Source organism: Accipiter gentilis, chromosome 34, assembly GCF_929443795.1.
Source record: "Accipiter gentilis chromosome 34, bAccGen1.1, whole genome shotgun sequence".
Taxonomy (NCBI): Eukaryota; Metazoa; Chordata; class Aves; order Accipitriformes; family Accipitridae; genus Astur; species Astur gentilis.
In genome coordinates, this window is record NC_064913.1 from 14,082,795 (window position 1) to 14,096,778 (window position 13,984).

Here is a 13,984-nt window from a genome sequence, read left to right on the forward strand (position 1 = left end):
TACATATTCCTAAAAAATTCCAAATTTCTTTCAATAGGCAGGTCAAATAGTAGGCATTGAATGACATTAATTTCTCTCACTGAACAGCAGGAACAAAAATAAACTTTGAAACCTGCATGCTGTCTGTTTTATACAGTAAGTGATGCAAATATACTGCTGGAAAAATAATGAGTGATTTCATATGTAGACATAAAAAATATAGATAGAGTTCTTGCCCCATTAATGGCAAAAAAAAGCGCCCAGGAGCAGGGTAGCTGAGGGGGAGCTGGAGACCAACCCTGCTGTGGCATCACTGGGGCAGGGACTGACGGTCCCGGGGGGCTGACGTGGGGTCCTGGGACCTGGGCAGCCTGCGGAGAGCCCCAGGAGATGCTGGGCAGTAAGAGCTATTGGTGCCCTCAGAGCCTTAATACTGACATCGCAGCAGGTCAACCTCTCTGATTTTCTCCATGTCTGAAGCCAAATGGTGATCTTACCTTGATCACTAATGTGCTACAAGGTTATGAAGCTGTTAACGATTGACCTGGGCTGCTTTGTCTTACCTGTGAGCAAACCTGTGCAGGCAGATACAGTCCAGAGCAATCAGGCAAGCCTCCCCCATAACAATTAGGTAGCCTTTCCTTGTTTTCCAAGTCCATACCAAAATAATCTAATGAGTTATTACTAGACAGATGTAATCAAGGTCTCCCTTACCTGGGTGGTGCTTTTGGGAAGGTGTCACCCCATGACAAAGTATGTGCGCCAGCACTAGGGAGCTGGACTGAACGTGTGATAGAAGACTAGTGGGACAGGTAGGGACACCCCTTTTGATAGCAGCGTGGGTTTAACTTGATTGTCCAGCACATTCTATACATGCAATAGGATGATATTTATAATCTGGTTGATAATTACAGGCTGGTGCTGAAAGGGGAATTCTTAACCCACCTCCATGACTTCACATTTGGTTCCCTTACCCTGTGTTGTAGACAGTGAAGCTGGCACTGCAGAGCAAATAGAGTTTAATGAGCTAAATTGAAGGGAACTCTCTCCCCTTCCACCTCGGCAAACCCTGAGAGGGAGTTTCCAGCCAACCCGTGGCCTGACTTTCCTTACATTGCAGCCTTACAATGGCTATAACCAGCACAGAGCAGCAGTATCTTTTTTGGCAATAGCCAACAAATCTATGAATAAGCTAATTAATAAGGGAGTAATTACATTTATGATAGTATGTCAAATGTTTGCATTTATAAAAACAGAAATATGGACAAGCACTCCTTCCGGAACAACCTGCAGTGGTGCTAGGTTTTAAATTAAACAGGAATTTAATAAAAGTAAAATGAAAATATTTATCAAGAAAGATGACCTTTTTAATTTGCCAATGACACTTTCATACTAACTGCATGGGAAGATAAGAAACTGAAATCTAGTGTTTTTCCTTAGAGCACAAGCTACATTACATTCTCGCTAGGTTGAGCCATTAAGGGTTATCAGCATCCTCACTGGAGCTGCTTCTGCGAAGCTTTCCTGTTCATGGCTACAGTAGAATGCATTTACTCCTTACTGCTGCTAGTCAGGTTAAAATGCATCTTTAAGTCCTTTCCTTAGTCTGTATATTGTCTGAGGAGCTCACAGAGTTAGGCTGAGGTCTGGTTGATTTGTCACTTGTCGTCTTCTAACTGGATTCACACGTGAGCGTTTGGGTGAACAGCAGAGGAGGTTCAGCATTAGGTGTCTGGCTAAAGTGTGACACGTTTAGAAGCTAAGTACTTGCTGGTCTTCTGAACAGCTCGCAAAATAAAAGGACCCATGTTCCAGGGAATGAGGGAGATGATAGAGGGCTACGTCTGGAGTACCGATTTAATAAAAGAGTCACTAAACCCCCCCATAGAATCCAAGTGACGGTTGCTCTCAGTTATGACAAAGGCTGGAAATGATCATTACCTCTGCCTTTTCCTTCCCCTCAGTAGACTGATTTGTCTCCTGATGAAAAGGGTTTTTGAGCAAGGACTAGAATTAGGATTAGGGTTCAGAAAATTGAAGCATATATAAATGAAGAAATAGTTGTTTTAAGAGCCTTCAAGGAGTCTGAGGTCTCCAGTTGATCTTGGCTTGTAGCTCTTGTTTTCATTCCATTCACAGATCTGTCAATAGCAGAGGAGGCTTGTGCTAAATCCGGAGTTAAGTTTGGGATTCAGAAATGTAAAGAACAAGAAGACAATTGATGGTTGGTGTCTATAGAGCTCCTAGAATTTGGAAAAGGATTTTTGTTGGTTTATGCCTTTTTCTTCCCCTGTTTCAAGTTGAATAGTCCTGGTGAATGGCATAGGTATAGGGATAGTTTTGGGTCTTGGGCTATGGTTCAGAAACGTAGAGCCTGTAGAAGCCAAGTAGTTGGTATTTTCAGAGCCTTCAAAGTATAGTTGGAAATGCACTACACTTGTCCACTGCTCTGCTAATGCACTTATTTTATACTCACATGGTATTACACTCATTACTTATTTTTGGTTTTGTCCATTTTACAGGCCTTACTGAAATTTGACTCCTCAAAATCTCTTCTGACTGTTACAAATTTACAGGTAAAAAAAAATCTGAAAGAGCTAAAAATGTTATGCTAGACATAAATATTTATTCCTCTGGCATCAATTAGAGATTATTTCGTTCAGAAAATATACTTGTTATTGGTAAAAACCAGTAAATAGAAAACATACTCTCCTCAACAGTTTACCATTTCCTAAATTTTAAATTTTATGGCTGACCTTTCAAGGGAGAGGCAAGTACCATTATCTCTGTTTTTCAGATGAGAGACCAAATATGCACAAATCTGTGACTTGTCTGTGCAAAGCATACTAGTAGAATTATTCAGTTTTTGTCATGATATGTAGGGTCTGGTTTTTATCCTACTAAAATACCACGAATATCAGTATTCTAACCTTATAATTTCTATCAATCAGAGCTGTCCTCATAGATTTGTCCTAATTCAGAATGGGGCTGAAATCTGTTTCTGGGGGAGGGAAGGTGAATCTGTAAACCAGTTAAGGAACAGTCATTTCTCATTTTAATTAAAATCACATGTTCATCAATGACTTCTTTTTTGGTTTTCAGTTTTAATCATTTTTTTTCATTTGCCTTGTCACAGATCCATTGAGCCAGTAGGGGTAAATGTTAGCAGAATGTGGAAAAGAAGCTGTACCATAAAAACGAATTGATAAAGTAGAAAAAAACCCACTTTTTTCCTCCACTTTTCTCTCTTTTGTTTACAGTAAGCTTGTGTGTCTCCTACAACAGTCGATATTATAAGACAGAAATGAGATATCAATCTTGACAGCTTTTGATCTAACTAGTTTCAGATTTATTTTGAAGTTGTGCTTTATCTTGAGCTTTTGATTTGAACACTTCACAGTCTATATGGGGCTCTTATTGGTCTCCTTATGATTTTGCAAAGATTTTTTGTAGACTTTCAACTTCTAAATTTATTAATCTAAAGTGAGAATATTAAAATCAAGATAAAACAAGGGCACTATAATGAATAACAAAACGACTCTATGAAATACTCTACAATGGTCTGATACAAGAATTTTTTTCCTTGCTTAATCCTTCTAGTTAGGGTAAATTGTAGCAACAGACTTTCCTTTGAGTTGAGATTTCTGAACTACAGATTTACCTACGTGTCTTTTTGTGACCACCTTAGCTCAAAAGGTGCTATGGACTATGCAGAAAACTAGAACTCAGTAATAGCTATAACTTCATACCACCTTCTAGTGGAAAACTAATCACTGAGGCTGTAGGAAGTGCTACTAACGGGTGATTTAAGTTTGGAAAGGAAAACAGTAAGTCATCCATAATGACTAAGACCTTAGTACTACTATTGATGTTAATTGTTGATAAACATTGTTACTGATAGAAGCAGAATATGCCTTGAACAAGAAAAATGTAAAATATATAATTTCAAATAGTCCCAATTGTTAACTTTTTCGTAGGTACTGGAAGACATATTTAATTGGAGTCTGTCTTTAACAATGGTGCCGCTGTGCAACCAACAAATCATGAATAAATTAACCTTAGCTAAAATGCATTTCATCATTTGCCTTTCTGCCACAATAAATAATATACCTGAAAAAGTGGAAAAACACATCTATTCTGTTGATAACAACAGCTTGAATGAGCCAAGCAGAATTACAGCATCACATGTAAAAGGTAATTACAAGGGTGGTGGAAAAGTGCATTTATTCTAGAACTTGTTTCAAGCATAGATTTTCCACTTTTAACTCCATATGCATTAACATGTCATATTATAAAGAATATTCATATTAAAAGATGCTGGGAAAATCAGTCGTCATTGAAATAATAATAAGCATTAAGATTTTTTAATATTTTTTAAGCTAATATCTCTAATATTATTAGAGCTGTATTCCATTCTTCCTCACTTATTTTGATATTGAAAGTCCCATTTATAAATAGAGAAAAAGGGGCTTATTCATCAAATTACTGAGAACGCTTTGTCTGAATCTATTAATCTAGAATCATAGAATCATTTAGGTTGGAAAAGACCTTTAAGATCATCAAGTCCAATTGTTAACCTCTGAAATTTCATCTAAAATGTATTTTACAGTTGAAACTGATAAAAATTCAAGACAACAGGAACAAAGAGTCACAATGGTGCAGCTCGTTGACTGTAAAGATGAATTAAATATGGCCATGCTGAAGGTAATTTGGGGTTTTAGGAAAAAAGGCTTAAGAAACTGCGGATTGATCTAAAAACATTGCTAATGCTTTCAGTGTAACAGAAGTTATGACGGGAGGCTGGCGTGAGCAAGACGACTGGAAATTTCTCTTTCTAATCTGATTGTAATTTTACTAGCCATACATGAAGTCTCAGTGTTTTGGTGCAGTTTTTCAAACGGTCTCCCTGTCATGATCAGATCTCAGTATGACTGTTTCAGCATCAAGGGTAAAGACTGAATGGGATTTCAACGATAAAATCATTTTTCAGAGGCTGGCGCCTGTACAACATGTCAGAGACCCTTTGATGGGGCAGTATGCTCTACATATAAATGGAAAACCATTCTCTACCATATGTAAATGTGACAAATTTTTCATGTTCCTCTTTCTAATACTTTATTTTGGAGAAAACATACCACAGCTTATTAGCTTCTTTGTTTGAAGGGAGTTGGTTTGTTTCTTTATTTGTTTCTTCATTTAGTATTTGTTTTGTTTAATTGTAATTCATGCTTGGCAGTTTTGCATCACAAAAAGACCAAAATTGAGGGCTGACATACTCTTCTTTCAAAGGCACCTTCCACTTTGGACGTATCTACTTTTGGCCATTGTTACAAACAAAGTAATGTACAAAATACATCTGGAGAAATGGAGGATGATTTCATATGGTAATTGGTATATGCCATACAGTAGAAACTTGAAAGTTGTAGTATAGCTTGAAAACAGCATCTTGAAAATAACTAGAATAAAAATGTTGAATTAATTTGAATGGGGCTTGTTTAAGAGACATATTTTTTATCCTTCTCATTTTTCTTTAACCATTCTATTCTTCTGGGTTTTTTTGGGTAGAGCTCTGAATTCACTGAGGAAACTGGTCAAAAAAAGACATTAGATGATACAAACTGTTGAATTATTTTTGAATTCTGCTGAGAGCTCTGTGATTGAGATTTTATTTAAAATTAACTTTCTTTTAGATTTGTTTTTTACAGCTTCTTACAACTTTGTTGGAAAGACTGTAAATTGCAGTTGCACTTTCAGGATACATACTGCACTCAAGGATCTGTCAAAGTAGAGTAAAGAATGTAATACTTGAAACATGTTTGATGTTGTATTTTAATATTGTATTTTATTGTGTAAAATTACTAAGCATAGTAAGAAGTACAGAATAAAATTACCAAATATAGCTGTAAGATAATGATAAGAATGCAAAAGTATTGAGTAATATTACTAAGCCTTAAAATATGTAGTTAAGCATAAATTGCAATAGTACAGGTACAGTTAAGATGTTGCTACTTTCAGCACATTGAATCTGTAAACCTGAAAAAAGCAAAATTAACCTCCCGTGCTCTTTATAGAAAAGGCATATTGTATTCAAGTTGATTTGGTTTAGGGTGCGATGGATAGTAGGCTATAAGATAATAAAATACTTTAAAAGAAATTTTTATTTCTTTCATTATTATTTGAAATCATACAATACTGTGTTCTTCTCTAGGGGATTTTATTGACAGAAGCTGAAGAAAGTCTTAGCCATCTTGTGCAGAACATACAGGACAAATACGAAGGGGAGGTATCTCGGTGTTCTGCTGAAGATTTAGAGGCTCTTATTGAGGCCAAACTTCAGCTTGCTGCTATTTCTCAGCAAAGGCATCAAGCAGCTTTCAGGTAAGTAATATTATGAACGCCCTTATGTTGCACAGCCTTGACTGCAGAAGATTAAAAAAAAAAATAATAAAAAAAATCCAACAATTTTTTCTTTGAATTCTTTACATCTACATTAATATTCTAAATCTTAGTAACCGACCATAACAACCCCAGTAGTATAACTACAAATGTAAGTTACACTGGAATTTCATTTTTTATTATTGCTTTAGTTTACTTTTTCAAAGATCATCAGTTATTGGCCTATGATTTCTCTGAAGTGTTTTTGTGATAGTGTTATACAAAAACAAAGAAAAAGCTGCAATGTTCACTGTTTTTGTTAACATAAAAGTCTGGATATGTTAGGTCATGCGTTTTTTATAATTTTTGAAGTGTACAGCAAAGCACTAATGTTACTTCTGAACTCCTGAATTCTGCTTTGTTCTAGAATGCCCTGTATTACTGTCCTAAAAGAACATTTCCCCTTGATGTACTTATTGGTGTTGGATTAAAATGTTAAAATTGTATTTGTAAAATTAATTTGATTAAAAAGCATTGATGTAACCTTTAACATATTAGAATAGAATTTAGCAGGCATTAGTTATTTGTTAGCGATAGGGTGTAAAATGCTGTTGTATTTACAGGATCTGCCAGATATTTTCTCCAAATTATAATTTCCAAATTCTGTGACTTTTTTTTTTTTCTGAGGCTCTGAATTCGTTTGGAGAAATTAATGAAATTACAATTGTGCTGTTCTTTGAATATATGGGGCATACAGAAACATATTCTTTAAGATGTTAAATTCTGAACGTGTTTTTGATCTTTTAGCTAGGAGGATTCTTCTGTTTAGCATACCTGTGATTTTTAGATTAATTTGTCTAAGAAGGCTACTAGTTTAACAATACATCATTTTTATTAGTGTCAAGCTCTTTTTATCTAATTTTTTTATTATGTTGAAAAATCTTTGAGGGTACAAATTTTTAACTAGAGATGCAGCATATAGAGGTGTAGCACTGCCACTTTCCAGACTGTACTGAGATTATGTAGAATGTAATCAGTATTTGTAACTTTTGTTAGGTCTAATCTGACTGAACACATGAAAATTATTACAGTAAATCTTACATTATAATAAGCACCAAGCAAAATGCAAAATTAACGTATTTTTATTGTTGGAATACTGGTGAAGATTGCTGTAATGCTCTTATTGATGAAGCAGTAGGTGATTCAGCAGGGCAACAGAAAAATCAGTCTTAATTTTTTTTTTTTTTCCTTTTTACCCAATTAAGAAAAAATAAAAGCAAAGTATCTTCGTTCTTCCAGCTGTCTCAGATGAATAAACAAACCTTCAAATGAGAGCGCCTTTATATAGCACAATTCCTTTTTAGCTGCTGTGGTAGAGCAATAGAAAAATAAAATTAACAAGGACAGGAGCTTCAAAGTGCTGTATAGAGTACTGAACTGAAGACAGTAAGAGAGCTGCAGCATGGTCTTTCACCTGGGTTTTGTTTATGTTATTTTGAAAGATAGAAGTTTCCCAAAAGTTCAGCTATTAGGGCTGTAATAATTTAGTAGAAATGTCATTAGTGAAGATGTGAAGTAAGAACTTGTAGGCTATTTGTGGACATTTCTCATTGTGAAATATCAATCTATTTCAGTGCCTTTTGAATTAGATTAACTTACCATAAATTTGTCAAAGACAAAACAACAAATCCTTGGACAGTGACCTCATCGTGCTTTTGAGTGCCATGTGGATTTTCTACAATTACTAGTAACTAAGGAGCAGTATCCAGCCTTATGAAATATCCTGTGCATAAACCTGGATTAGGTTGATCCTAGGTTTGCTAAAACCTGTTTCAGTAGAGTTCTGACCCAGACACTCTCACCCTGCTAAACTGGTTCCAGTATGCAGGCCATTTTCGGTGCAGGACCCTTCTTTTTGACATGCAGTTATATCCTGAGTGTAGTTTCTCTTTGGCTTATAACTTGCCTTAGACTGAAGAAACTTTTTTTAGAGTATCAAGGGTTCCAATGGATGTCAAACATTTTATGGTTCCTTTTTTGGGAGACTCAAATTTTTCATAGGTGTTTTAATGGGCCTTATATATTGATAGTGGGCAGATAGCAGGAAAAAACCCCCACCAACAAACAAAGCAAGGGTTTGGGGGTTTTTAACCTATTTTGCAATTTTATTGCACTGCCATCCATGGAAACTGCTGATATATCTGCCTCAGATACAAATGAAACATTCCTTCAGACAGCTGAATGTTTCCTGCCTGCCAGCCTAGAAATCAAACTTTGCATGATATTACAGAAATTCATCATTTTTTTCCTTTGGCGAAATGACTTAGTGGTGAAATTGTTATAGTCAGCTGTACTTCCCTATTTTGATCATCTTGTCACTTTCTGATTCAGCTGATGAAAGGATGTGTATTTTGTCAAGGGAAATATATAGACGCATCACTCTTACTGACAGCAGAAGAGGGTCACAAAAATTTCATCAAGGGAAGCTTCTACATTACAGCTTCTGTCTTGCAAAAAATTTATGCCTCAGAATAAGTTTATGTATAGGACTAATTCCGTTGATCTCAAGGACAGTACCTACATGGTGTCCCCTCTAAGTATGTGAGCTTTCTAATTCCCCAAATATGTGCTTGTCTGCTTAAAACAATACCTAGAAGAATCTTTGGGCTTGTGGTCTACCTTTTACTCATGAAATTGATGTGTAAGCATGTAGGTAGAAATGCCTCATTTTCAGAATTGCTAAATGTTGACAACAGCAGTAAACCGGAGGCAGTGGTGCTCAGGAAGTTGGGTTAATATTTCTTAAAAGCCTGCATATACTCTTGGGTGCTGCACCTTCTCCAACTTACTTGAGAAATGTTAGCCGTAGCATCTCAAAGAATGTTTTGAGAAATGTCAGGTTTTGCTGTAATTTTAACCTTGATGCCTGCTTTCAGGGGAAAACTCTCCTTAATAAAAAGAAAGAAAATCAGTTGGGATATTTCATTGCGTTATCCTTTCTGTCTGTGTTGCATTTATAAGCAGATTCTGTTTCATCTTTTCCATTGTTAGAGAGAAGGTTATCATCAAATTCAACATTGATTTATTCTGGTTTCATTTAGTCAAATAAAACTGAGGTAAAGGGATGATGAAGGAGATTCATAAGGATTGAATTCTGGGAGCTGAAAGACGAGATATTAACAGTTTTGGTTCTCATTGTTACTTTGGGGTCGGTGTGTGCTGAATTGGTGTAATTCATCCAGGTCTGCTTCACAAAACCACCGAGCAGGATAGAATCAGAAATGACAGGAAGGCTTTAACTACCCTCTTATGTCTGGAGGTTACCCATCCTGTGGTTAGATACATGTTGGCAGAATAATGTGAGTAATTTCAGAGTAGTGCTGCTCTTGTTCTGACTCCTTTGTGCGTGGTCAAGAACTTTGCCTTTACAACGATTAGTCTAGAACTTCTCCAAAGCAGTAAATGCACACAGAGCCTGAATCTCTCTTGCATTAAAAGCTCTTTACAGTGTTCTGGCAGTGTGAAAAGGACTTACGGTGTTCATATTTTTTTTTTTTCTTTTTCTTCATAGCGGCCAGTCTCTATGTAATAAAAAGACAGCATAGATGAGAATTTTGGTTATACATTTTTAACAATCAACCTGCTGAAAAATCTTTTAAGAGGTGAGCTAGGGATACCCTCAGGTACTTTTGCATCGTTAGGAAAATATGTTTCAGCAGGTAGAGAGTAAGTAGAATTGTAAAAAAACCAACCAAACAAAACAAAACCAACCCCAAAAATGTTTTAGAGAAGAGGTAGGAACGTAAAGATTTGCAGATGAAGGGGAAAATGTACAATTACAGATGGGAAACCAATACCATGAGACATTGGTTTTGGCAGTTCTCAGAATATTTTGAGTAGCATGTTCTTGGGCAACAAATCCTGTTGTGAAAAAGATCCTACTATGTTGGTTTTGCAAGTGTCTTCACATCGTGAAAATAATAGTATTCACAAAGACTGCTGTTATACATTTTTATAGATGAAAATTGAGCAGGATATGTGAAAGCTTTAAAAAGACAGCATAAAAAGAAAAAAACCCTAGTAGTCAATATTTTAAGAAACCTGAAATGTTTTGAGATCCCAACTCACAATTTTTTGAAATGTGGGGTTGAATGCTGCACCAGTCCTAACAGCGTCTGTATCTTTCTAGATGCTCTTTGGAGTGAATTCCAGAAAAGGATTTATGAGAGGGAGCGGGGGGCAGTGGGCTCAGTGCCATGTGATTGCTCACTGACAGGATGGCACGGGGCTCAGTTTTTGGTTGATGGAGTTTACTAAGATCCTGTGAGTATTTGGTCATGTGGATTTAACAGAAGGCTTCACATATAGCCTGGAAAGGCTTTAAGGAGGAAGGTGTTTTCTTATCTCTCCAGTTGTGGATGAGATACAGAACTCTCCTATTTTGGCATTTTCGGTATGTTTACATCTTCTAATTTCTAAAAGCCCATCCCTGAAGACAGATACGTGTAAGTGAAGCTTATAGGGGAGTTCTGTTTTGATTGCTCCAACAGATTTATCTTGGTTCATCCATTATTATCAGGGTATGTCTGTTACTGGCAAAACTTTTTCTCTTACTGCTGTTTTCTCACTTTCATCCTGGAGTGCCTACAAATTACAGAATATAATCCAAGTGCAATTTTTTTGTTCTACTGAAACAAAAATTGATAACTGCTGAGAGACATCTCTGACATAATGAGAAATGAAGTAACCATTACAATAAAAGCATAAAATGGCAAATATCCTTAGTATTTTTTAATAACATTGTTCTGTCTCACAGTGTTGCTTTGGCTTTCTCTGCAATTCGACTTCTCCAAAATGCAAAAATGTTTAGGACGGAAGTGACACATTTTCAAGAAGAAAAGGATGAAAGGGAGTGTTTGGTATGTGTGGGTATTTGTTTTAAACTGCTGTTGCTTAGTATATGAAGTTTTGTACTGAGTGATTTTCAGAATACTAGAACATAGCAGTCATCTGTATTATGTGGTTACCATTAACCTGGGGAGAAAGTGATGTATGACCTGCTTCAGATACCTGCTTGCCTATAGTGTATTCAATATGTCTATAATCATAATTTTAATTTGTATGTGGTTAGGAATTACAGTTTTTGTTTTATACTCTCAAATGGCAGCGTTGAAAATCTTTTGTTTAAAAACACCCAAAGAAACAGGAAGTGAAAAAATAGGTATCAGGTGAAAATCTTGTATTATTCAGTTAAGGTATTTTAGGCTTTTTGATTGAAAACCTACTTCAGAGTATCCTCTTTCAAAGAGCCAGACCAACCACTTCACGTCATTGCTGTGTTCAAATTCAGCAAGATTTCAGCTGACTTCTGTTGTCTAACGCATGGGGATACTGACCTATGCTTTGGAAAGCCAATGTGCAAAACCTATTGGTAATACACACACACTCACTCTGGAGCGTGCAGTAAGTCAAACTGACTCACGTGGACAGAGCAACTGAGCAGTGAGGCCAGATTTGTCACGCACATAATGAGACTGGACTTTTCTTGCGTGCAGTGTAATTATTCTCTGTCTGTGTTGTATACCAGGGTCTTCTGTCTTTCTGCACTTGCTCCTACGTTTTCTTAGGACTGCCCTGTAGCCGGTAACTGAGTTATGGCTATTTTATTTTTTTTGACTCATTTGCATCAATGCAAGTCACTCGTTATGATTTTTTTTGTATAAGTATAACACAGGTGGTGCACTGTCCATTTATTGCTTGCTAGAACAAATCTTTAGAATATAGACTATAGAATTTTAGTAATAGAAAGACTGTTCATAATACATGAAGGTGGCACAGGGAGTTGAGGTGAGAATTCTCCCGAACACTTCCAGTACTATATTACATTAATACTTGTTTCTAATCACCAGAAAAACTAAAAAACTAGAAATAAAAAAATGAAAAATTTCTTTCTAATCACTAGTGACGTACCCAAACTTGATATTGATTCTGCTCTACAATTAGACTTTTATGTGCATTAGAGTTTTGTGTAATGTGCCTGTTTGAGGAATAAAATCCAAACTATTAGAATTACTCTCCATGACGCATATAGTATATGGATATATTTATGGACTGTCCCATAAAAACTGGTTTAATTATAATTTGTTACAATTCTTTTTTTTCTGTAAATTAGAAGTTAAATAATAATCAGCCTTCTGTTATCAAAAAAATATGTATCTACCCTTCAAATAAACTTCTGGTTATAATTATGTTATTATTTGTAATATATTTGTATTAGTTTGATTTATTTTTAGACTGACACTGCTCTGTTGCTTTGTTCATAGTAAAGTAGTTGACTCAAAGTAACATTTCTCTTGCTTTTGGAAATTAATAGGATGCTTACGTTGAAGATGTTCGACTGCCTCACAGTATAACAGCGCAAGATCACATGAATGTACATCTGTGGCTAAGGTGTCGTACAATGTTAGTGACTGCGCTAGTAACGCAGATACATGGTGTTGGTGATATGGAAGGTATTACCCTTTTTTGGTTTAGACTTTTGGATTATAATGGGCAAGTGAGCCTATTCAGACACAATTCTAATTCATAAATAAAAAATACTAACAGTAGTTTGGGGGGCTGTATTATCACTGAGCAATTATTTGTATTAAATTCATCCAATGCAATAAGGAAAATACATTCCTGAGCACGGTCTCTCCCTAGAGCATGTAAACACAAAGCATTATAATTATTTTCTTTTAATGATAATATCTTTTGATAAGCCACTTGCGTGTGAACAAGTTTCAAATGTTCTAATGTAATTAAGTATGCCTGTTTGAAAAAACGGTTGCTACATACTTCTAGTTTCAAAAGTCTCAAAAGTTTTTTTCACTTTTTATATCTCCAATAAATGAAATGTTCCTATATATCCCCCCAAAATGGTCCAGATTCTTTTTTTTAAAAAAGAATTTAAGTGAGACTACAAAATACATTTACTGCAGTTTGATTGTGAATAAAATGTTTTTCATTCCTTAGTTCTATGAACTTGGTATAAACTCTGACGCTCACTTAAGTATCAAAATCACAATCTAGGTCTGTAGCCAAACTCTTATTTAATGTCTTCTGGATAATTCCTGTGAAGGCTGTTACTATTTTGGGATGATAACTAAGATCAGGTTTTTGAATATGTAGAATATGTTTTATGGGTGAGAATGACATCTGATCTACAAAATCTAATTATTTCTTCTGGTGGCTTACATATAAAAATGTATTTGCATGAACTTAAACCAAGTGCAGTTTAAAAACTAAGTAGTTTTTCTTTATTTTTAAAGTGAATTTGGCACAGAATCGATGAGATGGCAAATGTAGAATCTATAATGTCAGATTTTCTGTAACTTTTTAGTGTGGAAGTGACTTCTTAAGAATGGTAGAAGATACCGTGAAGTCTTTTCTATTGTATTTTTACTATTATGTATTCCCTTCTTTTAGAAAGGGATGTGGCTGAACGCGGAAGTGTGATAAAAGAAGTAATACTAGAGGCAGAAGCCTTTGGTGACAGCGAGACTCAGGCTGAAATGATGGTGCAAGCTGCAATTCTTGACCTGCAAGAAAAACGTCCCGTGGCAGGCATTAAACTTCTATTGCAGGTTTG

The 13,984-nt window shown here is 35.7% G+C and overlaps 1 protein-coding gene across 1 annotated transcript in view; it reads left to right on the forward strand.

Moving 5' to 3' along the window:
• The window catches only part of CFAP54 (cilia and flagella associated protein 54), a 112,620-nt gene that overhangs the window by 76,764 nt on the left and 21,872 nt on the right, over nucleotides 1-13,984 (forward strand). The window contains exons 49-55 of the mRNA XM_049792263.1: nucleotides 2,502-2,555; nucleotides 3,957-4,173; nucleotides 4,589-4,683; nucleotides 6,188-6,357; nucleotides 11,171-11,273; nucleotides 12,728-12,866; nucleotides 13,822-13,979. Coding sequence (XP_049648220.1) covers nucleotides 2,502-2,555; nucleotides 3,957-4,173; nucleotides 4,589-4,683; nucleotides 6,188-6,357; nucleotides 11,171-11,273; nucleotides 12,728-12,866; nucleotides 13,822-13,979 — 936 coding nt within the window. The remainder of the gene's footprint in view (nucleotides 1-2,501; nucleotides 2,556-3,956; nucleotides 4,174-4,588; nucleotides 4,684-6,187; nucleotides 6,358-11,170; nucleotides 11,274-12,727; nucleotides 12,867-13,821; nucleotides 13,980-13,984) is intronic.